This window comes from Tamandua tetradactyla, chromosome 2 (genome assembly GCF_023851605.1).
Source record: "Tamandua tetradactyla isolate mTamTet1 chromosome 2, mTamTet1.pri, whole genome shotgun sequence".
Lineage (NCBI taxonomy): Eukaryota > Metazoa > Chordata > Mammalia > Pilosa > Myrmecophagidae > Tamandua > Tamandua tetradactyla.
The window spans coordinates 55,437,407-55,463,034 of record NC_135328.1 but is presented as its reverse complement, the minus strand read 5'-3'; the positions used below and the strand labels follow the sequence as shown (position 1 = coordinate 55,463,034).

General features: G+C 36.3%; 1 protein-coding gene across 1 annotated transcript in view; it reads left to right on the top strand.

Annotated features, from left to right (window-relative positions):
• SETX (senataxin) overlaps positions 1-25,628 on the top strand; it is a 124,795-nt gene that overhangs the window by 57,331 nt on the left and 41,836 nt on the right. Inside the window, 4 exon segments of the mRNA XM_077147312.1 lie at positions 12,010-12,111; positions 12,285-12,400; positions 13,429-13,500; positions 16,251-16,400. Coding sequence (XP_077003427.1) covers positions 12,010-12,111; positions 12,285-12,400; positions 13,429-13,500; positions 16,251-16,400 — 440 coding nt within the window.

Sequence of the window (25,628 nt, the reverse complement as noted above, 5' to 3'; positions counted from 1 at the left end):
GTATATATTGGCTACATGACAGGGCTGGGACTAGAATGAGGCAAGTGAAGTTTGGGAGCTCCGTTTTGTTTTGTTTTGTTTGAGAGAGAGAGAATAAATACCCTATCCTCTGTGAGTAAAGAGAGCTTTTTCCCTTCTTTTTCATTACTTACATTTTCATTTCTTCAAACTACTTCCTTTGATATCCTGGGAGTCCTTTAAGGAAATGCCTGGAACATCTTTTTTTTTTTTTACACCTTTCATTCACTTCCCCTCCACCCCCATCCTTTATTAGACAAGCTGTTCGTTTTGCAGATCAGTCATGCATAAAATGCATGATTCCCATATGCCACAACACCAATACCTTGTAGTAGTGTGGAACACTGGTTACAATTGATGATAGCACATTTTTATAATTGTACTATTAATTAAAGTCCACAGTTTAATTTTGGGTTCCCTGTTTGCGTAGTGTAGTTCCATGCCTAGAACATTTCACCATTAAGTATGATGTTTATTTCTGGGTTTTGGTTATATCCTTTATCAGGTTAAAGAAGTTTATTTATCGTTATAGTTTGCAAGGAGTTTGGAGGTTTTTTTTTGTTTGTTTGGTTTTGTTTTTGCTTTATAATATATGACCCCAGTAATGGGGTCTTTATGAAGAAATATTTTTCCATGAAGTCACTACTGTATTCTATATTATACTACATTTTCTTCTATTAGTTTTTTATTTTATTTTTTTAATTTTTAGCTTTTTTTATTGTATAGTATAACATATATATATATAAGACAAAAAAATAAAAAAGCAATAGTTTTCAAAGCACTTTTCAACAAGTAGTTACAGAACAAATCCCACAGTTTGTCATGGGCTACCATACAATTCTCTCATATTTTTCCTTCTAGCTATTCCAGAATATAGGAGACTAGAGGGCTTTAATTTTTTTTATCATCACAGTTGACTTTTTTTTCCTTCTTTTTTTTGTGAAAAATTACATATGTACAACAAAGCTATAGATTTCAAAGTACAGCACCACATTAGTTGTAGAACATACTTCAGAGTTTGATATGGGTTGTGATTCCACAATTTTTAGGTTTTTACTTCTAGCTGCTCTAAAATACTGGAGACTAAAAGTAAAAGAGATATCAATTTAATGATTCAGCATACATATTCATTTCTTAAATTATCTTTTCTGTATAACTCCAGCATCACCTTTGCTCTTTCCATCTCTCTCTTTAGGAGTGTTTGGGCTATGGCAATTCTAAATTTTTCATATTGGAAGGGTCTGTCACTAATATGGAGTAGGGAGATGGAACTCTCTGATGTTCTGGAGAGGCTGGGCTAGGTTTCAGGACTTATCTGGACCAGGGACCCATCTGGAGGCTGTAGGTTTCTGGAAAGTCACTCTAGTAATGGAACCCTTGTGGAATTTTATATATTGCCCTAGGTGTTCTTTAGGATTGGCTGAAATGGTCCGAGTTGGGTATTGGCAGGTTATGATAGGTAGCAAGGTCTAACTGAAGCTTGTGTAAAGTAACCTCCAGAGTAGCCGCGACTGTATTTGAATTCTCTGCCACTGATACTTTGTTAATTACACTTCTTTTCCCCCTTTTGGTCAGGATGGAATTCTTGATTCCATGTTGCCAGGTCTAGATTCATCCCTAGGAGTCATCTCCTATGTCGCTAGGGAGACTTTCACCCCTGGATGTCATGTTCCATGTAGAGGGGAGGGTAATTTCATTTACAGAGTTGGGCTTAGAGAGAGGGTGAGGCCATATCTGAGAAACAAGAGGTCCTCCAGAAGTAACTCTTAGGCATGCCTATAGGTAGTCTAAGCTTCTCTTCTGTCTCCGTAAGTGTCACAAGAGTAAGCCTCATGATCGAGGGCATGGCCTATTGATCTGGGTGTCCCTAAAGTTTGACACGGTATCGGGATTCCCTAATGGTAAGGTTTAATAGTTCCATATTCTTTCTTCCATCCCTCAGGGGACTCTTCAATACTTTTTGATTATCTGCTTAATATACGTTGGATGTATCCAGGCATTATCATGATCTGTATAGGATTAAAGGACCTCTTTCTTATTCTGTGCTCCCTGTGTTTAGATTGTTCAAATGATCTATACAGATAGGTTGAATTAGATTATGTGCTACAGAAAATTTCAGTTCCAGACCAAATAAACCTTTCTTCCTTTGGTCTCAGAGAGTATGTGTGGTTCTAAAATATAGGCAGTGTCTTCCTTACCTCTATATTCTGAATTACTTTAACCCCAACCTGTTCAACTTCATTCTTATCTCTTAATCAGGTTATATATATATATAAAACAGCCTCTCAGAAATCCAGAAATAATAATCACCACTTCAGACTTAATGTATCTTCTCTAAAGGCTTATAATCTAGGCCTCTGTTTTCTTATAAGCATTTTCTAAAGATGACCACACTATTCTTGTTCTTTTGTTTTCTGGCTTTTTTTCCCTCATTAAATGTCCCACACGTTCATTTACTTCGTTGCATACCTCACGACTTTGTTCTTTTTTGTAGCAATACGACCTTCGTTCATAAGTTTACACCATCGTTTGCCACTCTAATTCTCTGTCAGTGTATCCTTCAGCCACCTTCATTCATTGGGTATCATGTAGAGGACCCAAGGTCCACAGTCCATCAACATTCTCAATTTTTTTAAACAATTTCATTGTTCCCAAGAGAAAGCAAACCAATAAACACACCCTCACTAAATAGGAAATCTAAACCTCCTCTTAACTCTTGTCCCTTCCCCCATCATTTACCTCTACTGTTGCTGTGGTAGTGCTTATGCTTTCCATTTGAACATAGCTCATAGCATGCAATAGCAGTTTTCCCCTGTACCCTGTACTTAAACACTCTGTATAAGAATCATATCTTTGAAGTGATTCTTGCAATAGCTAATTCATATTTCTAGTGTTAATCAGTGGGACACATAGGTCTATACAACCCTTTTTGATCGTATTTATCTTCAATATGGTAATATTACTTACAGACCCACTAGAGAACCACTTTTACTGCTATCTATTTCCTTACATTGGAGTTCAACCTCATTAGCTAACGGTTCCCCTATCTCTAGCTCTATGTATCTCTTTATTATAAACCTCTGATTATACCTTTATGCTGGTCATAAAAGTGGAATCATACAGTAGCTATCTTTTTTGTGTCTGGCTAATTTCATTTGGCATTATGTCCTTGAGGCTCATCCATTTTGTCATGTGTTTCAGGACGTCATTTTGTCTTACTGCTGCATAATAGTCCGTTGTATGTATATACCACATTTTATTGATCAACTCATCTGTTGATGGGCATTTTGTTTATTTCCAACTTTTGGCGATTAAATAATGCTGTTATGAACATGAATATGCAAATGTCTGTGTCATTGCTTTCAGCTCTTCCAGGTATATACCAAGTACTGCTATTGTTGGGGGTCATAGGGCAACTCAATATTTAGTTTCCTAAGGAAACTTCAAACACTCTTCCATAGTGGCTACACCATTATACATTCCCAGCAGTGCATAAGTGTCCCAGTTTCTCCACATCCTCTCCAACATTCATAGTTTCCTGTTTATTTAATAGCATCCATTCTTATAGATTTGAGGTGGTATCTCATTGTAGTCTTGATCTGCATTTTTCCTTATAGCCGATGAAATGAGCATCTCTTCATGTGTTTTTTTTGTTTGTTTTTGTTTTTGTTTTTTTATTAATTAAAAAAAATTAACACAACATCTTCATGTGTTTTTGAGCCATCTTTCTTTGCTCTTCAGAAAAATGCCTGCTGATATCTTTAGCCCATTTTATAATTGGGTTGTTTGTTTTTTTGTTGTTGAGTTGTATGATTTCTTTGTATATACAGGAAAGCAAATCTTTGTCTGATATGTGATTTCCAAATATTTTCTCCCATTGAGTTGGCTGCCTCTTCACCTTTTTGACAAAGTCTTTTGAAGTGCATAAGCATTTGATTTTGAAGAATTTCCATTTATCTATTTTTGTTGCTTGTGCTTTGGGTGTAAAATTTAGGAAGCTACCTTATATTTAGGTGTTTGATCCACTTTGAGTTAATTTTTGAGTAGAGTATAAGATAAGGGTCCTCTTTCGTTCTCTTGGCTGTTGATATCCCGTTCTTCCATGTCCAATTATTGAAAAGACTGTTTTGTCCCAGTTCAGAGGATTTAGGGGCCTTGTCAAAAATCAGTTGACCATATATTTGGTGGTCTATTTCTGTACTCTCAATTTGATTCCATTGGTCAGTGCTTCTGTCTTGGAGCCAGTACCATGCTGTTTTAACCGCTGTGGCTTTATAATAGGTTTTAAAGTCAGGGAGTGTTAAACATCCCACTTCATTCTTCTTTTTTAGGATGCTTTTGGCTATTTGGGGTCTCTTTCCCTTCCAGATGAATTTGGTAGTTAGCTTTTCCAAATCTTCAAAGGAGGTTGTTGGCAGTTTGATTGGTACTGTGTTGAATCTGTACATCAGTTTGGGGAGAATTGGCATCTTAACTATATTTAGCCTTCCTATCCATGAGCAGGAAATGTCTTTTCCACCTATTTAGATCTCCTTTGATTTCTTTTAGCAGTGTTACGTAGTTTTCTGTGTACAAGTCCTTTACATCCCTATTTAAGTTCATTCCTAAGTACTTGATTTTTTTCAGTTGCTATTTTGAATGGAATTTTTTCCTTAACTGACTCCTCAGCTACGTCATTTCTTATGTATAGAAATGTTACTGATTTTTGCACATTAATTTTATTTCCCTCCACCTTGCTGAATTTATTAACTCAAGTAATTTTGCTGTAGATTTCTCAGGATCTTCCAAGTATAGTAATGTATCATCTGCAAATAACGAGAGTTTTACTTCTTCCTTTCCAATTTGGATGCCTTTTATTTCTTTGTCCTGCCTGGTTGCTCTAGATAGAACATCTAGCACAATGTTGAATCCTTGTCTTGTTCCTGATCTTAGGGGGAAGGTTTTCAATCTCTCTCTCTCTCCATTGAGTGTGATGCTGACTATTGGTTTTTCATATATTCCCTTTATCATTTGATTCCTATCTTTTGAAGTGTTTTTGTCAGAAAAAGGATGCTGAATTTTGTTGAGTGCTTTTTCACCATCATCAAGATGATCGTGTGATTTTTCACTTTCGATTTGTTAATGTGCTCTATTACATTAGTTGATTTTCTTGTGTTGAACCATCCTTGCATTCCTGGTAGAAACCCCACTTAGTCATGGTGTATAATTCTTTTATTGTGTTGTTGGATTCGATTTACTGGTATTTTATTGAGAATTTTTGCATCTATGTTCATTAGGAAGATTGGTCTGTAGTTTTCCTTTCTTATAGCATCTTTACCTGATTTTGGTATTAAAATGATATTAGCTTCATAAAACGAGTTCGGTAGAGTTCCTTTTTCCTCAGTTTTTTGGAAAAGTTTGATCAGGATTGGTGTTAGTTCTTTTTCAAATTTTTGATGAAATTCCCCTGTGAAGCCATCTGGCCCTGGGCTTTTCTTTGTAGAAAAATTTTTGATGACTGATTTAATCTCTTGACTTGTGATTGATTTGTTGAGATCCTCTGTTTCTTCTTGAGTCGGTGCAGCTTGTTTGTGTGTCTCCAGGAATTTGTCCACTTTATCTCAGTTGACTAGTTTGTTGGCATATAGTTGTTCATAGTATCCTCTTACGATTTTTTTATTTCTTCAGGGTCTGTGGTAATGCACCCCTTCTCATTTCTGATTTTGTTTATTTGCATCCTCTCTTTTTCTTTTCAGTCTTGCTAGTGGCCATCAATTTTATTGATTTTCTCAAACTTCTGGTTTTATTCTTTCTGTTGTTCTTTTGTTCTCCCATTCATTTCTCTCTGCTTTAATTGTTATTTCTTTTCTTCTCTTTGCTTTGCAGTTAGTTTACTGTTCTTTCGAGTTCCTCTAGGTGTGCTGTTAAGTCCTTGATTTTTGCTCTTGTTTTTTAATATAGGCATTTAGGGCAATAAATTTCCCTCTCAGCACAGCCTTTGCCACATCCCATAAATTCTGATAAGTTGTATTCTCATTTTCATTCATCTCCAGATAGCTACTGGTTTCTCTAGCAATTTCTACTTTGATCCACTGATTTTTTAAGAGTGTTATTTAATCTGCAAATATTTGTGAATGCTCTCATTCTTTGGTGGTTATTGAGATCCAGCTTCATTTCATTGTGGTCAGAGAAAATGCTTTGAATAATTTCAGTGTTTTTAAATTTATAAAAACCTGTTTTGCGTCCCAACATCTGATCTATCCTGGAGAATGTCCCATGAGCACTAGAGAAGAATGTATATCTTTGTGCTTTGGGGTGCAGTGACCTATATATGTCTGTTAGGTTTAATTCATTTATCAAGTTATTTAACTTCTCTGTTTCCTTGTTGATCTTCTGTCTGGTTGCTCTATTTATAGAGGAGAGCGGTGTATCGAAGTCTCCTACTATTATTGTTGAAACATCTTTCGCTCCCTTCAGTTTTGCCAATGTCTTTCTCATGTACTTTGGAGCTCCTTAACTAGGAGCATAAACATTTATAAGAAGTTATATCTTCTTGGTGAATTGACCCTTTAATTAGTATATAGTGTCCTTCTTGGTCTCTTATGATTTCTTTACATTTAAAGTCTATTTTGGCTGATACTAGTGTGGCTACTCTTGCTTTCTTTTGCTTACCACTTGCCTGGAAAATCTTTTTCCGTCCTTTCACTTTCAGTCTGTTTGTATCTTTGTATCTAAATTGAGTCTCAGCATATAGCTGGATTATGTTTCTTAATGCATTTTGCCTATCTGTTTCTTTTAATTGGTAAGTTTAGTCCGTTAACATTCAGTTGAGTAATCTAAACTCTTATTTGGTTTCGCTTGTGTGTAGTAGATTGTTTTTCTCTTGCCACTTGCAGGATTTTCTGCTTCTCTTCATTTGACAGACTGATTAGTATGCGCCTTGGGAAAGGCCTATTTGAATTTATTCTGTTTGGAGTTCTTTGGGCTTTTTTGACTTGTATATTTATGTCCTTTATGAGTTTGGAAAGTTTTCCCCCATTATCCTCAGCTACTCTTCCTAGCCCTTTACTCCTCCCTCCTCCTTCTGGGACACCAGTGATTCTTATATTTGTGTGCTTTGTTTTATCTATCATTTCCCTGAGATCCAATTCAATTTTTTCCATCTTTTTGCCATTTGCTGTTTTGAGTCTTTGAAGTCAGTTATTTCTGTCCTGTATATCACTTATTTTTTCTTCTGTCTCTTCAAATCTGGTGTTGTTTGCCTCTAGTATGTTTTTTATTTGGTCAACAGAGTCTTTAGTCTCCATGATATCCGCTATTTTTCTATTTATTCTTTCAAATTCCTTTTTGTGCTCTTCTACTGTCTTCTTGATCTTCATGTCATGTGCTATCCCACTTATTTTATTAAATAGAGTTGTATGCACATCTTCACTTGTTGTTCCAACGTCTTTGTTTCCTCTGGTGTTTTAATTTGGACATTAGGCAGGGTTATATCTGTCTGCATTGTAATCTGCTTAGTGATCTTCTGCTTTGTGACATGTAAGTATCTTGATTGATATACTTTGGGAGTTTATTTCTTTCAGTCGTCTGAGGCCTTGTGTTTGTGGGATGGTTGTACAGCAGGTAGCAGGGTACGGGGTGGGGCACTCAGTGTGATGATTTGTTTCAGAGCAGGTATAGACACAGGTCGAGGATGTTACACTGATGCTTGTGAAAGTGGGCACCCAGTGGCCAGGGAGGATGTAGCTGTGCATTGCACCGGTCTGGGGTGGGTGGGGCGTAACCCTGGTTTGTGCTAAGGCATGGGGTCCTTTGTGTGCATGTGTATAGCTGTGGCAGCAGGTCGGCATTATGCCTCCATGGATTGGAGACAAATGTGACCTGGCTGCGCAGGTGAACACTTTCTTAGAGCTGGAAAGTGTGGCTAAGAATTTTTTTTTTTAATCGTGAATGGGTATTGAATTTTATTGCATGCTTTTTTTTTTTCATTTGTTCAAATGGTAATGAAGTTTTTCTTCTTTAATTTGTAATGTGTTAAATTACAATGCCTTGCTATTGTTAAATTATCTGTGATTCCTAGAATAAGCTCCAGTTGGTCATGTATTAACATTTTTTAATACATTGCTGGATTCCTAATGTTTTATTTTGGATTTTACAATTAGTGTTCCTAAATGAAGTCAGCCTATAACTTTTCTTTGTCATAATGTCTTTGTCTAGTTTTAGTAATGAAGTTACTCAGACTTTACAAAATGAGTTGGGGAGAATTTTTTTTGTTGATGCTTTGAAATGTTTTTTTATAAGACATGACTATTCTTTGTTTAGTAAAATTGCTTCTGAATTTGTTACCAGTGTTTTGTATTTTTTGACAGAATGGGTAAATTGTTATGTATCATTTCAGTTTCTTTAGTGGTTGTATATGTATTAAAGTTTTCTATTTGTTTGAGTGAGTTTTGATAATTCATGTTTTTTAAGAAAAATTTCCACTTGGTCTTTCATTTTAAAAGTTATCAGTGTGTATTAGTGTGGTTGAGAGAGTTCAAGTAGAGTCAAGAGGCTACTGTGGAGGTCGCTGTTATGCGAGCTTCAGACAGATATTGCTGCCTATCATAACTTGCCATACCCCAATCAAAACCATGCCAGCCAATCTTAAAGAACACCTAGGGCAATATGTAAGATTCTACAAAGGTTCCCTACACTAGGGTAACTTTCCAGAAACCTACAAACTTCCAGGTGGGTCTCTGGACCAGATAAGCCCTAAAACCTAGAGGGGCCAACCTCTCCAGAACATCATCTAGTTGCATTTCCCCACCCCATATTGTTGACATCCCCTTCCAACATGGCAGGGTTAGAAAGGGCATAGCCCAGGTGGCCCTAAAGAGTGGGAGGAACATCAAAGTTGATGGTGGAGTTATACAAAGAAGATTGGGGTAACAAATGAGTATGATTGCTGAATCATTGTATTGATATTTTTTTTAATCTCCAGTATCTTAAAGCAGCTAGAAGTAAAAACCTGAAATTGTGGAATTGTAACCCATACTAAACTCCGAAATCTGTTCTACAACCAATTGTGCTGTGCTTTGAAATTTGTTTTTTTGCGTATATGTTATTTTTCGCCAAAAAAAGTCAATTGTGACAATAAAAAATGTATCTGTATATTCCTTCTAGCCTCCATTGTTCTGGAGCCAACTAGAAGAGAAAATCTGAGAGAATGGTATGGTAGCCCATGATAAACTTGGGGATCTGTCCTCTAACTACTTGTTAAAGAGTGTTTTGAAAATTAATTGTTCTTTTCTTTCTTTGCTTTGTATGTATGTTATATTATACAATAAAAAAGTTTAAAGAAAAGCTGTTTTATTAGAATTAACAGTAAAAAAAGATATTGGCATAAAATTGTCCATTGTATTCTCATTTTAACCTCAGTTGTGTTTGTGGTTAGGTCTGTTTTTCATTTCCTGTATTATATGTTTGTTTCCTAAATCCACTTGGTTGGAAAGTACCAAAGGGGAGTTTCTTTTTTTCCCAGCCAAGACATGACCAACACAGATAAACTTCTGTTACAACTTTCTGCCTCTTCCAGGCCTCTCTGCTTTCTGGTGGACATTAAAATCTAAACCCCTATTGTGGAAATTTCTGTATCTTGATTGGAATGGTGGTTTTGCCAATATTGACATCTGTTATGATCATAGAACTAAAGCATAAAAATCTCTGTGTTTATTTGATGTAGTTTATACCTCAATAATGTTGATTTTAAAAAGCAAAACAAGACGCCTAAGCCCCTAGAGACTGACAACTGTCTCCTTCCCTGTTCACATGGAAAGTGACAGCAGCTCAGGAATTCTTAACTTCAGTTTTCAGCTTTCTCTTTGTTTTTGACCCCTAGAAATGTTTTCTTACCTTCTTAAGAGCTCACACCTGTAGTTTAAAGGATGGCCATTGTAATTTATGGAATATATTTACGTGTTTATAGTGGGAGGATTTTCAGGTAATCTCATCCACCTCTTTGGTAGAAACACAAGTCAGTCAGCACATTTAAAAGTCTCAAGTAAATGTTGTCCAGTGTAGATGGCCTCAAATTTAGAAGAATGACTAGAACTAGAATCAAAGATACGCTGTAGATAACGATATAAATAAGCAGTTCATTCATTTGTTCATTACACCCAGGTTCGATTCCTGGTGCCTACCAAAGTAAAAAAAAAAAAAAAAATTCCAGTGAAGGAAGATAAAACTCTAAACAAATAACTGTGTTATTTGTCAGATCGGGATAAGTACTGATAAGCACTGCATGATTGCTGTAATTTAGTGATGCTGTGGGAAAATTTTTTTAGTCAGTTAATCTCTAAAATGTAGTAACCTGAAATAAAAACTTGGGTAATAAACAAGCAGATTAAATAAGGTATACAGTTTTTAGATTTATTATATGCAAGCGCTTAAGTATCCTCTGTCCCTTAGATTCTGGAGTAGGAATATGATATAGAACACTTTCAAAAATTTTAAGTATTCTGAAAAAAAAAAGATTTTATGGTTAAATAAGAGTCTGTTTTGGAAACTTAAATATTTATTAATACATAAAAGTCTTTGAAAAAATTCCGTGGTTAAGAAACCTGTTTTAGTGGATAAAAAAGTATTTGTAAAGTCCCCTTGGGGAAATGGTGAGAAAGGGGGAAAATTCAACTGCCCATGTGGAGAATTCCTGATATTCTCGTAAGCAGTGGGGTCAACCAGATCAGTAAGCTGAGCCCTCAATTTTGGGGTTTGTTCATATGAAATTTATCCCTGCAAAGGATAGCCTAAGCCTACTTAAAATTACGCCTAAGAGTCACTTCCAGAGAACCTCTTTTGTTGCTCAGATGTGGCCTATCTCTCTTTCAGCCAACATGACAAGCAAACTCACTGCCCTCCCCTTCTCTAAGTGGGATAAGACTCCCAGGGATGTAAACCTCCCTGTTAACATGGGACCGAAATCCCAGAACCAGCTGGGACTCAGCATCAAGGGATTGAGAAAATCTTCTCGACCAAGAGGGGGAAGAGAGAAATGAGACAAAATAAAGTATCATTGACAGAGAGATTGTAATCAGAGTCAGGAGGTTGTCATGGAGATTATTCTGTTGAATTATATAGATATCCCCTTTTTAGTTCAAGGTGTATTAGAGAGGCTAGAGGGAAGTTCCTGAAACTGTAGAGCTGTGTTCCAGTAGCCATGTTTCTTGAAAATGATTGTATAATGATAGAGCTTTTACAATGTGACTGTGTGATTGTGAAAACCTTGTGTCTGATGCTCCTTTTATCTACGGTATGGACAAATAAGTAAAACATATGGATTAAAAATAAATACATGGGGAAAAATATACCTATTGCGAACTATGGACTGTGGTTAACAGTAATATTTTAATAATTCTTTCATTAACAGTTAACAAATGTACCACACCAGTACTATTGGTCAGTGGATGGATAGAGGGGAGAAGGCTAAGCAGCATGGGAGGATTTGGGTTTTGTTTTTATTTTTATTTTAATTTCCTTTCTGGAGTAATGACAAAATTGCAAATTGATCATGAGTTTGTATGCATAACTACGTGATGATACTGTGAGCCAGTGATTGTATACTTTAGATGGTCTGTATGATGTGTGAGTGTATCGCAATAAAACTGTATTAAAAAAAAAGAAAGAAACTGGTTTTATTTGAAATTAATATTTCCCAAATTTATTTTACCAGGAAATATTCTGCAAAACATAATTTTGAGATACATAGTATAATAGAATCTTGGCTGTGTAATGTACTATTTTTGTCACTTCGTTAGCTTTAATTAGGTAGAAATGTTAAATGCTTGCCATACAGGGGTTGTTATGAGGAATCCAGGAATAATGTATAAGAAGCTAGTATCTAGTTGATTAATATTTCAAGTTCATTCCCTTCTCTAATTGTGTATATGTTTCTTTAGAGATAGCTATTATGTACAGAGACAGGATTGATTGGCAGTATCCTTACTAAGCTTTATGTGTGACTTTTATCAATAGGAAACTGTGGAGATATAAATTTAGTACGACTGGGTCCAGAGAAGTCTATTAATAATGAGGTCCTAAAATTCAGTTTGGATAGCCAAGTTAACCACAGAATGAGTAAGTACTTAATAAGGTACATAGTAGTGTTATCGATTTTCCTTTTTATGGTAAAAAATGATTTTGGAATTAAGGGTAATTTGGAGATCCTAGAAATAGTCTAACTTTGAGAACTAGTTTTCCTTCTCCTTGTATGTGCCTATGTTTGTACCTTTTTTTTTTTTATTTGATAGAAAAGGACTTACCTTCTCATGTTCAGGAGATGCATAGAAGAAAGGAGTTTCTAGATCATCAGCTGGATGAACTTTCCCGCCAGCGTGCTTTGTGCCGAGGTGGAAGGGAAATACAGGTATGTAAGACTTTGTTGTTGGTTTTTTTTTTTTTTTTACTGTTTTTAAAATAAAATCTCATAAGTACACAGTCTGTTTGGTGAGTATTTATAATGATCCATACATTTATTGGAGAATGTCATATTTTATATACAAAGTATATGACCATTTTTAAACAGTAATAATGAAGAGATTGGCAAACTGTTTCTCTAAAGGTCCAATAGTAAGTATTTTAGGCTTTACTAGTTTTATGATCTCTGTTGCAACTACTCACCTCTGCTGTTGTAAAGCAGCCAAATCGATGTGCCTCTGTTCCATAAAACTTTATTTATAAAAACAGATGGAGATTTGAATTTGACAGATATTATTTCCTGACCCTTGCCTTATATTAAAGCTATAGGCCTTTTTCACTTGAAGATTAAAGAAACCAAATTCAAATTAGGTTATACAAAAAGAAAATTTGTTGACTCATATAACTGGTAAGTCCTGGAGTAGACTACCTTCAGCATATCTGAATCCAGAGGCTCAGATGATACCATTTCTCCACTCCTTGTTGAGTGCCAGCATCTTTAGGCTTCACCATTCCACTTTAGGAGCCTTAGGGAAGTAAGTGGTCTTTCTCTCTTGTTACCTATACATCACTTGCAGGTAGGATCTCTGATTAGTCCAAAGGTGGGCAAGCAGGTTCAATCCTTGTTTTTAAGATAATCAGTAGTATACTTTACCAGAACGGTATTTATATGCCTGTCACTGTGACCAGATGATATGACAGCCAGCCATTTAAACCTGCTAGAAATCAGTAGAAGGACAGTCCTCCAAGTTTGGGATGTTAAGCAGGCAAAAATAACATATGCTTACTACACAGGACATAACTGAATCCTTTGCAATGATACAAAAAGCATTACAGGATATTACTAGTAAAGAGAAAGTTGTGTTAATAGGATTTCATTGATAAAATAGGCTCACTCTTTTAAACATGAGGCATTCCACTGAAAAGTATTTTAAAGTGCTTAGTTTAGTTTAATGGTGATATTCTAATTATTTCCAGAGGCAAGAATTGGATGAAAAAATTGCTGAAGTTTCAAAAGAAAGGCAGGAACTTGCTTCTAAAATTAAAGAGGTAAGTAGTTCACCTATACTTGTATGTTCTTGGTTTTGTTTTCTTTTATAATTTAATTATGAAATAGTTCCAAGAGCCTGTGGCTTCTTCTCAATTACATGTTTTAAACTTTTTATTATGAAAAAATTCAGACATATACAAAGGTGGAGAAAATAATGTAATTACTCTTATATTTTGTTCTTTAACTTAAGAATAAATCACTACCTGAAGTTTCTAAGAAGGAGGGGACCGATGATAACTTAGCTTTTTCTCTTCTAGGTCTGAACACATAAAAACTTCTTGTTAGATTCTCAATTTCCCTTCCTTTCTGTGGCAAAAATAAATTTTCCTCTGCTAATTATGATCAGATGAATAATTAATGAGAATGGGTTTTTGGGTGTTTTCCCTATTTAAAAGAAAATCACATATGTCTGGATTCAAGAATAAAAGGGCAGTGGACAGGATTTTAAACTATAACTACTTTTTCTGGATTTTTTTTGCAAGTTTTGGTTTAAAACATAATCTCTCTACTTATTTTTTATCATAAAAACCCCTCTATAACAATGCATTCTTTGGCTAAAAAAACATAATAAGATTTAGACTGTTTGGGGTTAGGATGAGCAGATGTATATCTTGATTATCAGAATGCAGCCTTATTAAAACTCCAGTTCGAAGTCAAGGGCATTACAACTGGTAATGTCCTTAATATTTTTGAGTTGAATTTAATGTGTATTTTGTGACAGTTCATTTATTTAAACTAAAAGTATATAGAAGGCATTTTTGTTAAAATTTTTAATTAAGCCCCAAATTAATTTTACGATTTTAAGGATGAAGTCTGTTCATGGGTGTTGTGTTTTTTTTTTTTGCTGCTTGTCATATGTGCTCTATGGGCGATTGAATTAATCTTGCTTGAAAGTTTAATTCACTAGGTTGCTGAGAATTATATTTGATAGTCTTTTAACATGAGAGATATATTTTGACAGTGTTTAACATGTGAGCACTGGAGGACTATAGATGCCACCCTCTCCCTAAAGCTCACATGCATGACTTGCTATCTCTGGTTAAATATCTCATATGTTCAGGGATGAACCACTACTACTTTTCATTCGTGAAAATAGGCAAATTGAATCTCTGATAAAAATACCAACATATGAAAGGGGGGAAAAATGTAACAAATAAGGTATCAGTAGCTGAGAGAGTTCTAGTAGAGTCGAGAGGCTACTCTGGAGGTCACTCTTGCATAAGCTTCAGGTAGACATTGCTACCTATCATAGGTTGCCAAACCCCATAGGTAACCCCAAGCATAACCATTCCTGCCAATCCTAAAGAATACCTGGGGCATTGTATAAAATTCTACAAAGTTTTCCATACAGTCGGGTAGCTTTCCAGAAACCTACAACCTCCAGATGGGTCTCTGGACCAGATCGGTCCTGAAATGTAGAGGGGCCAGCCTCTCCAGAACATCAGCTAGTTCCATCCCCTATCCCCTATTATTGTCAGCCCCTTCCAAAATGTAAAAGAATGGTCATAGCCCCAATACCTTAAAGAGTGGGAGAAAGATTAAGTATGGGTATGATTGCTGAATCCTTAAATTGATATTCTTTTAATCTCTAGTATCTTAGAGCAGCTAGAAGTAAAAAACTAAAATTGTGGAATTGTAACACATACCAAACTCTGAAATCTGTTCTATAACTAATTGTTGGCACTGTGTTTTGGAATTTATTGTATTTTTGTATATATGTTATTTTTCACACACAAAAAAAGAAAAAAGTCGACTGATGACAGATGCACAGCTGTATGATGATGTTGTGATCCATTGTTGGTATTCTTTGAGTGATTACATGGTATGTGAATATATAATATATATCAATAAAAAATAAAAGATCAAAGGAGAAGGTAGAGTTAACAAAGTGACGATAGGATTTAACAAATGAGTATGACTCCTGAATAATTATATTGATATTTCTTCTAGTCTCCAGTGTCTTTGTGCAGCCAGAATGAAAAACCTAAAATTGAGGAACTGTAACCCATACCAGACTTTGAAATCTGCTCTATAACTAATTGTTGTGGTGTGCTTTGAAGTTTATTGCTTTTTTGTATATATGTTATTTTTCACAAACAGAAAAAATAAATAGGTCAAGTGCTTTCTTACTGCAGAAGTACAATGCTCCCCAGACTCAAAGGCATTTTTGTTAGTATTAGCTGTTATAAAAGAAAGAACACCATTATATACTCAAAAATTAATAGAAGAAAATATACGTTCATACTAAGTTCTATCTCTGGTTTTACTCATATCTTTGCTTCACTACTCAGTAGAATTATTTGATCTCTACTTACTCTGATAACCTGCTTACTATACCTACTACAAGAAACATTGTATGATCTATTTTGACCATATCAAACCCTGAACAAATTTTTCTTAATGGTACGATTATGTTTTTAAAATTAGACTGCAAAACAGTGTTCTTTCTGGTTATTCCTGATAATTTTGAATGCTTCTGCTGTTCTCTAAATTTGAGTTTTTACCCTAACTTTTACTGAATATAGTATTCTGTTACATAATAAATAGCAGGTATTTTATAATAAAATAGGCCTATCATAGTTAAGAATTTATGTACAATTAGGATGGGCCATGACGGCTCAGCAGGGAGAGTTCTTGCCTGCCATGCTGGAGCTCCGGTTTCAATTACCGGGGCCTGCCCAAGCAAAAAAAAAAAAAAAAAGAATTTATATACAATTAAATATTGATTAACCTTGATTTACTCTCTTAGGTTCAAGGACGCCCACAAAAAACACAGAGTATCATCATCTTAGAGTCTCATATCATCTGCTGTACATTGAGCACAAGTGGTGGTTTACTGCTTGAGTCGGCTTTTCGTGGGCAAGGAGGTGTCCCCTTCAGTTGTGTTATTGTTGATGAGGTCAGTGAACAGTTGGCTATAGTACTTTGATTAGCACTGTGAGAATTGAAGTTATAGGTGAAATGTGAGTACTGAGATATTGATAAAATGTTTTTTTTGTTTTGTTTTTTTTTCTTATCTAGGTTTTACTTAGCATTATATGTGTAGTCCCTCATATTGAAATATACTGGTAATGATCCACCACAATTAAAATTCCTTTTCCATTATTGGGACTGTAGTCTTAAGGATCCTTGATTATTCCTAACAAAATCCCTGCTGAGTAATTATCTAGCTCCCTTTTGGGCTACATCTCTAGTAATACGAAATTCACTTCCTTTTGGAGTAGTTTTTATATAACTTTGGACAACTCTGAGCACAGTGTTTTCAGCTTACATCCTTTATTCCTAGTTCATTCACTGAACAAATGTTTACTGACTACCTGCTGTTTGCCAGAGTGTGAACTAGAAGACAGAAGAGATGAAAAAATAAGAGAATTGCTCCAGGAGATCCAAGATCTTCAAGAATAACAGAACAGAAAAAGTAGAAGGAATGAAATAATAGGAGGATACCTTTGGATTGAAGAGAAACTCAACTCTGAAAACTTAAGAGTTATGAGGAACATGGAAGAGTGGGGGGAGAAAATGACATACATACAAAGACACGCCTATAGTGGTTTTGGAACGTCAAAGATAAGTTTGAATAGTTTCCAGAGAGGAGAAAAGTTTCCTCAGGCTCATGCTCAGCATGAACAAAGACTTCAAACCTGGGATATATAATGCCCTCTAGTGTAGTGTATGAATAGTTCCCAAGTGTTAGTTGCAGTAGAGACTTAAAAACACATGTTTGAGTGTGACGTCATCAACAGAGTGATATGAGACATCCCCTCGAAAAGTCTCCCCTCCAAATCTGCTGATAAAAGAACACATCCCACATGCTTGGAATTCTGAAAAATGGTGAAGAATGGCAAATAACTTCAGAAATGCTGAATCGAAGAAAAGGAAAAATAATCTCCAAAATCAGGTAGGAGATTGTCTTTCCCAGACCTGCCAGTCCAGACCCCTTTCCCTCACTTCTGTCTCATGAATCCCTATTCAGTACCTTATGTTTGAATCTGCAGTTAGATCCCTGGAGATGTGATTCTATCAAGAGTGATTGTTAAAGTGGATTAGGTAGAGATTTGTCTCCACCCATTCGGGTGTGTCTTGATTAGTTTACTAGAATCCTATAAAAGAGGGAACATTTTGGAGAATGTGAGAGATTCTAAGAGAGCAGAGAATGACATAGCCACGAGAAGCAGAGAATACACCAACCAACAAACTTTGGAGCTGAAGGAAAACACCTCCCAGGGAACTTCATGAAACAGGAAGCCAGGAGAGAAAGCTAGCAGATTATACCGTGCTTTCCACGTGCCTTTCCAGATGAGAGAGAAACTCTGACTGTGTTTGCCATATGCCTTCTCACTTGAGAGAGAAACCCTGAACTTGATCAACCTTCTTGAATGAAGGTATCTTTCCCTGGATGCCTTAGATTGGACATTTCTATAGACTTGCTCTGATTGGGACATTTCCATGGCCAAAAACCATTAACTTGTAACTTATTAAACTCCCCTTTTTAAAAGCTGTTCTGTTTCTAATATATTGCATTCTGGCAGCTAGCAAACTAGAAGAGTGTCCTAGAAGCTGAAGGGAAAGGAAAAGGGGCAAAAAGGATACTTGAAGAAATAATGGCTGAAAATTTCCCAAGTCTTAAGAAAGACATAAACATACCTGTCTAAGAAGTGCAGTGTACTTCAATCAGAATAAACCCTAATTGACCCACTGAGACACATACTAATCAGAATGTCAAATGATGGAATTCTGAAAGCAAGAGAAGAACAATTCATCATATAAGTGATCTTCAGTAAGACTTGAGTACCAATTTCTTATCAGAAATCATGGAGGTGAGGAGGCAGTGAATGGTTAAGGTACATCTAAAATACTGAATGAGAAAAACTGCCAGGCAAAAATTCTTTACCCAGCAAAATTGTCCTTCAAAAATGAGAGAGTTTAAAATATTCACAGAGAAGCAGAAACAGAATTCATCAACAGGAGACCTAAAGGAAGGCCTCTATTTCACGTCATATACAAAAATGAATTCAAAATGGCTCAAAGATTTAAATATAAGAAACAATACTATGAAACTCCTAGAAGAAAAAGTACAGAAGCATCTGTCTTCAAGATCTTAGTTTTTACACACAAAGCACAAGCAACAAATGGTAAAATAGATAAATGGACCCCTTAAGATTAAAAATTTTTGTACATCAAAGGACTTTATCATGAAACTGAAAAAGACAACAAACTATTCCATGGGAGAAAATATTTGGAAACCACATATCTAATAAGGATTTAATACCCAGTTTAGGTAAAGAAATCCTACTACTCAACAATTTAAAAAATCAAATAAGCCAAATTAAAAATGGGCAGGGGCAGAGAAACAAAAAAATAAGAATGGTATAGTCACCTTTAGAAAATGCTTATAAGAAAACAGAGGCCTAGATTGTAAGCTTTTAGAGAAGATACATTAAGTCTGGAGTGGCGATTATTATTTCTGGATTTTGAGAGGTTGTTTTATATATATAACCTGATTTAAAGATAAGAACGAAGCTGAACAGGTTGGGGTTAAAGTAATTCAAAACATAGGGGTAAGGGAGACACTGTATTTTAGAACCACACATACTCTTTGAGACCAATGGAAGAAAGGTTTATTTGGTCTGGAACTGAAATTTTCTGTAACACATAATCTTATTCAACCTATCTGTATAGATCATTTGAACAATTTAAACACAGGGCACACAGAATAAGAAAGAGGTCCTTTAATCCTATATAGATTATTGTAATGCCTGGGTACATCCTAGAGTATATTAAGCAGATAATCAAAAAGTATTGGCAGAGTCCCCTGAGGGATGGAAGAAAGAATATGGAACTATTAAACCTTACCATCAGGGAATCCCCTGATACCGTGTCAAACTTTAGAGACACCCAATTCAATAGGCCATTCCCTCGATCATGAGACTTACTCCTGTGAAGCTTATGGAGATAGCAGAGAAGCTTAGACTACCTATAGGCATGCCTAGGGTTACTTCTGAAGGACCTCTTGTTGCTCAGATGTGGCCTCAAACTCTTTCTTTTTTTAAAAATTTTTTATTAATTAAAAAAAAATAGAAGAAACACAAACATTCCCAACACATGCTCATTGCACCCTACACATGCACTCAGCTTTTCACAGTATCATCACTAGTTGCATAGTCATCATCATGATCATTTCCCAGAACATTTGCATCAAGTCAGAAAAAGAAGTAAAAAGGCAACAGAAAAATAAAGCGAAAACAGAAAAAAAAAATTTTACATACCATACCCCTTACCTCTCTCTTTCATTGATCACTAGCATTTCAAACTAAATTTATTTTAGCATTTGTTCCCCCATTATTTATTTATTTATTTATTTTAATTTTTTATTAATTAAAAAAAAATTACAAGAAGCACAAACATTCCCAACACATACACTCAGCAATTCACAATATCATCACATAGTTGCATATTCATCATCATGATCATTTCCCACACATTTGCATCAATGGAAAAAGACATAAAAAGACAGCAGAAAAATTAAACAAAAACAGAAAAAAAAATTTTACATACCACACCGCTTATCCCTCGCTTTCATTGATCACTAACATTTCAAACTAAATTTATTTTAACATTTGTTCTCCCTATTATTTATTTTTATTCAATATGTTCTACTCATCTGTCGACAAGGTAGATAAAAGAAGCATCAGACACAAGGTTTTCACAATCACAATTACATTCTGAAAGTTATATCATTATACAATCATCCTCAAGAAACATGGCTATTGGAGCACAGCTCTACATTTTCAGGCAGTTTCCTCCAGCCTCTCCATTACATCTTGGATAACAAGGTGATATCTGCTTAATGCATAAGAATGACCTCTCAACTCTGTTTGGAATCTCTTAGCCATTGACACTTTATTTTGTCTCATTTCACTCTTCCCCCTTTTGGTCGACAAGGTTTTCTCAACCCCTTGATGCTGAATCTCAGCTCATTCTGGGATTTCTGTCCCACGTAGCCAGGATGATCCACACCCCTGGTAGTCATGTCCCACCTAGAGAGGGGGATGGTGGTGAGTTTGCTTGCTGTGTTGGCTGGAGAGAGAGGTCACATCTGAGCAACAAAAGAGGTTCTCTTGGGGATGACTCTTAGGCCTAATTTTAAGTAGGCTTGACCTGTCCCCTGTGGGATTAAGTTTCATATGAACAAACCCCAAGATTGGGGGCTCAGCCTATAGCTTTGGTTGTTTACATTGCTTGTGAGAATATCAAGAATTCAACTTGGGGAAGTTGAGTTTTCCCCTGTTCTCACCATTCCCCAAAGGGGAATTTGCAAATACTTTTCCACTCACTGATCAAATCACTCTGGGATTCATCGGGGCATCACCTGGACAAACCAACAAAATTTCATGTCCTACCCAAAGTTCCATGTACTTAAGGTGTTCATTGAACTATCAACATAAGTTATATTAGAAGATGCACTAGTCAAAATATAAATTTGTACCAAATAAACATTTTTTTGCTTTAATCTCATATGTAAGTTGAAATTTTAAAATATTAATTACCATCTGTTTTCAGCACCCTGCAGTAATGACATTCTTTTGTTCTTCCTCATGCAAAAACATTTTAAATTTGTACATTTAGTCACTATCATTATACAGTCTAGGCATTCCTAGATTATACCATCTCAATCTTTTTTGTCTATCTTTCTTTGTTATTTCATTTATGCCCCCAGCCCTCCTCCCTCTGTTATTCTCACATGCACCTTCATTCAGTGTTTTAACATAATTGTATTACAGTTAGGTAATATTGTGCTATCCATTTCTGAATTTTTATATTCAGTCCTGTTGCACAATCTGTTTCCCTTCAGCTCCAATTACCCAATATCTTACCCTATTTCTGTCTCCTGATGGTCTCCATTGCCAATGAAATATTCCAAGTTTATTCACTGTCAGTTCATGTCAGTGAGACCATATAGTACTTGTCCTTTTGTTTCTGGCTAATCACACTCAGCATAATGTCCTTAAGATCCATTCATGTTGTTACGTACTTCATAACTTTATTCTGTCTTACAGCTGCATAGTATTCCATCTTATGTAAATGTCACAGTTTGTTTAGTCAACTCTCTGTTGATGGGCATTTTGGCTGTTTCCATCTCTTGGTAATTGTTAATAATGCTGCTATAAACATTGGTGTGTAAATGTCCATTTGTGCCCTTGGTCTTGTGTCCTTTGAGTAGAGACAGCATATAGATGGGTCCTGTTTTTTAATCCATTCTGCCAGACTATGTCTGTTGACTGGGGCGTTTAATCCATTAACCTTCAGTGTTACTACTGCATAGGTAGTACTTTCTTCTACTATTTTGCCTTCTGGATTTTATATGTCATAACTAATTTTCCTTCTTTTTGCCTTTACTCATAGTCTTCCATACTACACTTTTCTCCACACCTCTCTCTTCTGTCTTCATGTCTGTCTGTAGTGCTCCCTTTAGTAATTCTTGCAGAGCTGGTCTCTTGGTTACAAATTCTCTTATTGATTTTTTGTCTGAAAATGTTTTAATTTCTCCCTCAATTTTGAAGGACAGTTTTGCTGGATAGAGTTCTTGGTTGGCAGTTTTTCTCTTTTAGTAATTTAAATATATCATCCCACTGTCTTCTCGCCTCCATGGTTTCTGCTGAGAGATCTACACATAGTCTTATTGGGCTTCCCTTGTATGTGATGGATTGCTTTTCTCTTGCTGCTTTCAAGATTCTCTCTTTCTCTTTGACCTCTGATGTTCTAATTAGTAAATGTCTTGGAGTATGTCTATTTGGATCTATTCTCTTTGGGGTACGCTGCACTTCTTGGATCTGTAATTTTAAGTCTTTCATAAGAGTTGAGAAATTTTCAGTGATAATTTCCTCCATTAGTTTTTCTCCTTCTATTCCCTTCTCTTCTCCTTCTGGGATACCCACAACACGTATATCATGCGCTTCATATTGTCGTTCAGTTCCCAGAGTCCCTGCTCATATTTTTCCATTTTTTTCCCTATATTTTCTTTTTCTTGCCGGATTTCAGATGTTCTGTCCTCCGGTTCACTAATCCTATGTTCTGCCTCTCTAAATCTACCATTGTACATTTCCATTGTTTTTTTCATCTCTTCTACCTTGCCTTTCATTCCCGTAAGTTCTGTGGTTTGTTCTTTCAGACTTTCAGTTTCTTCTTTTTGTTCATTCCTTGCCTTTATATCCTCCCTCACTTCGTTGATTTGGGTTTTGATGAGGTTTTCCATGTCTGTTCGTACATTCTGAATTGTTTCAGCTTCTGTATGTCATTTGAATTGTTGGTGTGTTCCTTTGACTGGGCCATATCTTCAATTTTCCTAGTGTGATTTATTTTTATTTGCTGACGTCTAGGCATTTAATTACCTTAATTAGTTTATTCTGGAGATTGCTTTCATTTTTTTTTACCTAGGGTTTTCTTTCTGGATGAATTTGTTGTCTATCTGGTCTTTCACATTCAGTTCAGCTTTATCTGGACCTCTAGCTTAGGTTTTGTTTAACAGAGGAGAATTTTTCAGTTCTTATTTTCTTGTTTCTTGCCCTGCCTGTGTGGTGCCTTTCCCCTCCCACACTTAGGAGGGTCTATTTAGGTATTATAGACCCCAGCCAGATTTTCCCAGACCAAACTGGCCTCCTATCAGAAGGAAAGAGTCATCTGCGTGGGTTTTCCCTTAGGGTGAGACCCAGCAGGTTGAAAGACTTTCCTGTGAAGTCTGAGGACTCTGTTTTTCTTATCCTGCCCAGTATGTGGTGCTTGTCAGCCTGCAGGTCCCACCAGCATAAGATGATGCGGTACCTTTAACTTTGGCAGACTCTCCCTGCTGGGGTGTGGTAGAGACAGAGGAGAGGTTGTAGGCTGATTTTAATGGCTTCAAATTACCGAGCCCTTGTGTCTGAATTCCTTGAGGGAGGGATTCCATCTGAGTTGGTCTTCACTCGTCCCCTGGGGAAGGTGCAGGCTCCAGACAAGCCCCCAAACGAGCTCATTCCACCTATGCCTGGGGCAGTTGCAGCCTGAGAAGTCCTGCCGCTATATCCAAAGGCAGTCAAGCCCTTGTAGAAACACAGCCACAAAAACTTCTGTTTCCTTCCCTTTTTTTTTTTCTTTCTTTTTCCATCAACGGTGCCTCCTTGGTGCCGGGGCAAAGATGAGTAACCTCCGCTTTGACCAGGTTCACTTGAGCTGGGGGCCTATTTCTAGTAGTCAGTATTTGTTTATTAATTCCACAGTTGGTGTTTGATTGTGCTCAGTCCCTGCTATTGGTAAAGTTCCTTTTCTTTCCCCTCTGGGAAACAGCCTGTGGGGGAGAGCCACCAGCTGCTGCAGCTTTGGAAACTCGTGGTTCTGGAGGGGGTTCGCAGCCGATCCAGCTGGTCCAGACTTGGGTACACTGTGTGTCCAGCCACTGACGTGGCCCCAGGAGCTGTTCTGTACTGTTTCTGGTTATTTAGTAGTTGTTCTGGAGGACAAACTAAAATGTACACATTGCTAAGCCACCATCTTGACCCCGCCTCACCCTTTCTTAAGCCCAACTCTGTAAGTGAAATAATTGCCCTCCCCCTACATGAGACATGACATCCAGGGGTGAAAATCTCCCTGACGACATGAAAGATGACTCCCAGGGATGAATCCAGACCTGGTACTGTGGTATCACCAATTCCATCCTGACCCAAAAGGGGGAAAAGAAGTGTGATTAACATAGTATCGGTGGCAGAGAGAGTTCAAATAGAGTTAAAAGGCTACTCTGAAGGTTGCTTTACACAAGCTTCAGTTAGACCTTCTTACCTATCATAACCTGCCAATACCCAACTCGGACCATTTCAGCCAATCCTAAAGAACATCTAGGGCAATATATAAAATTCCACAATGGTTCCATGCACTAGAGTGACTTCCCAGAAACCTACAGCCTCTAGATGGGTCCCTGGTCCAGATAAGTCCTGATACCTAGCCCATCCTCTCCGAAACTTCAGATGGTTCCATCTCCCTACTCCGTATTAGTGACAGACCCTTCCACTATGAAAAATGTAGAATTGCCATAGCCCAAACACTCCTAAAGAGAGAAATGGAACGATCAAAGGTGATGGTGAAATTATACAGAGAAGATAGAATTTAAGAAATGAATATGAATACTGAATCATTAAATTGATATCTCTTTTAGTCTTCAGTGTTTTAGAGTAGCTAGAAGTAACAACATAAAATTGTGGAATCGTAACCCATATCAAACTCTGAAATATGTTCTGCAACTAATTGTGGTACTGTGTTTTGAAATTTATAGCTTTGTTGTATATATGCTATTTTTCACAAAAAAGAAAAAAAGTCAGTTGCGATGATAAAAAAAAAATTTAAGCCCTCTAACCACCTATATTCTGGAGCAGCTAAAAGGAAAAATCTGAGATATGGTACCCCATGACATACTCTGGAATGTATTCTGTAACTACTTGTTGAAGAGTACTTTGAAAACTATTGCTTTTTTATTTCTTTGCTTTGTATATGTGTTGTACTAACAATAAAAAAGGTAATAATAATAATAATAAAATAATAAGGGCAAAAAACTTGAATGGACCTTTCTCCAAACAGGATATACAAATGGCTAAAAGCACATGAGAAGATGCTCAACATTGGTAGTTATTAGGGAAATGCAAATCAAAACCACAACAAGATTCCATTTCACATCCACTAGAATGACTACTATTAAAAGAAGAAAACTGTAAGTGTTAGAATATGGAGAAATAGTAACATTAACTCATTGCTGGTGGTAAGATAAAATGGTGTAGTTGCTGTGGATGATAGTTTGTCTGCGCCTCAGAAAGCTAAATATAGAATTACCATGTGACCCAGCAATCCCTCTATTAGATGTATAACCAGAAAAATGGAAAGCAGAGATGCGAACAGATATTGTACAACATTGTTCATAGTGGCATTATTTACAGTTTCAAAAAGATGAAGCAACCCAACAGTCTATCAACTGATGAATGGCTAAGCAAAATCACTTACATATGTGCGATTAACTATTAGTAATCAGCATGGAAAAGAATGAAGTTGGGTGGGCCATGGTGGCTCAGTAGGCAGAGTTTTCGCCTGCCTTGCTGGAGACCTGGGTTTG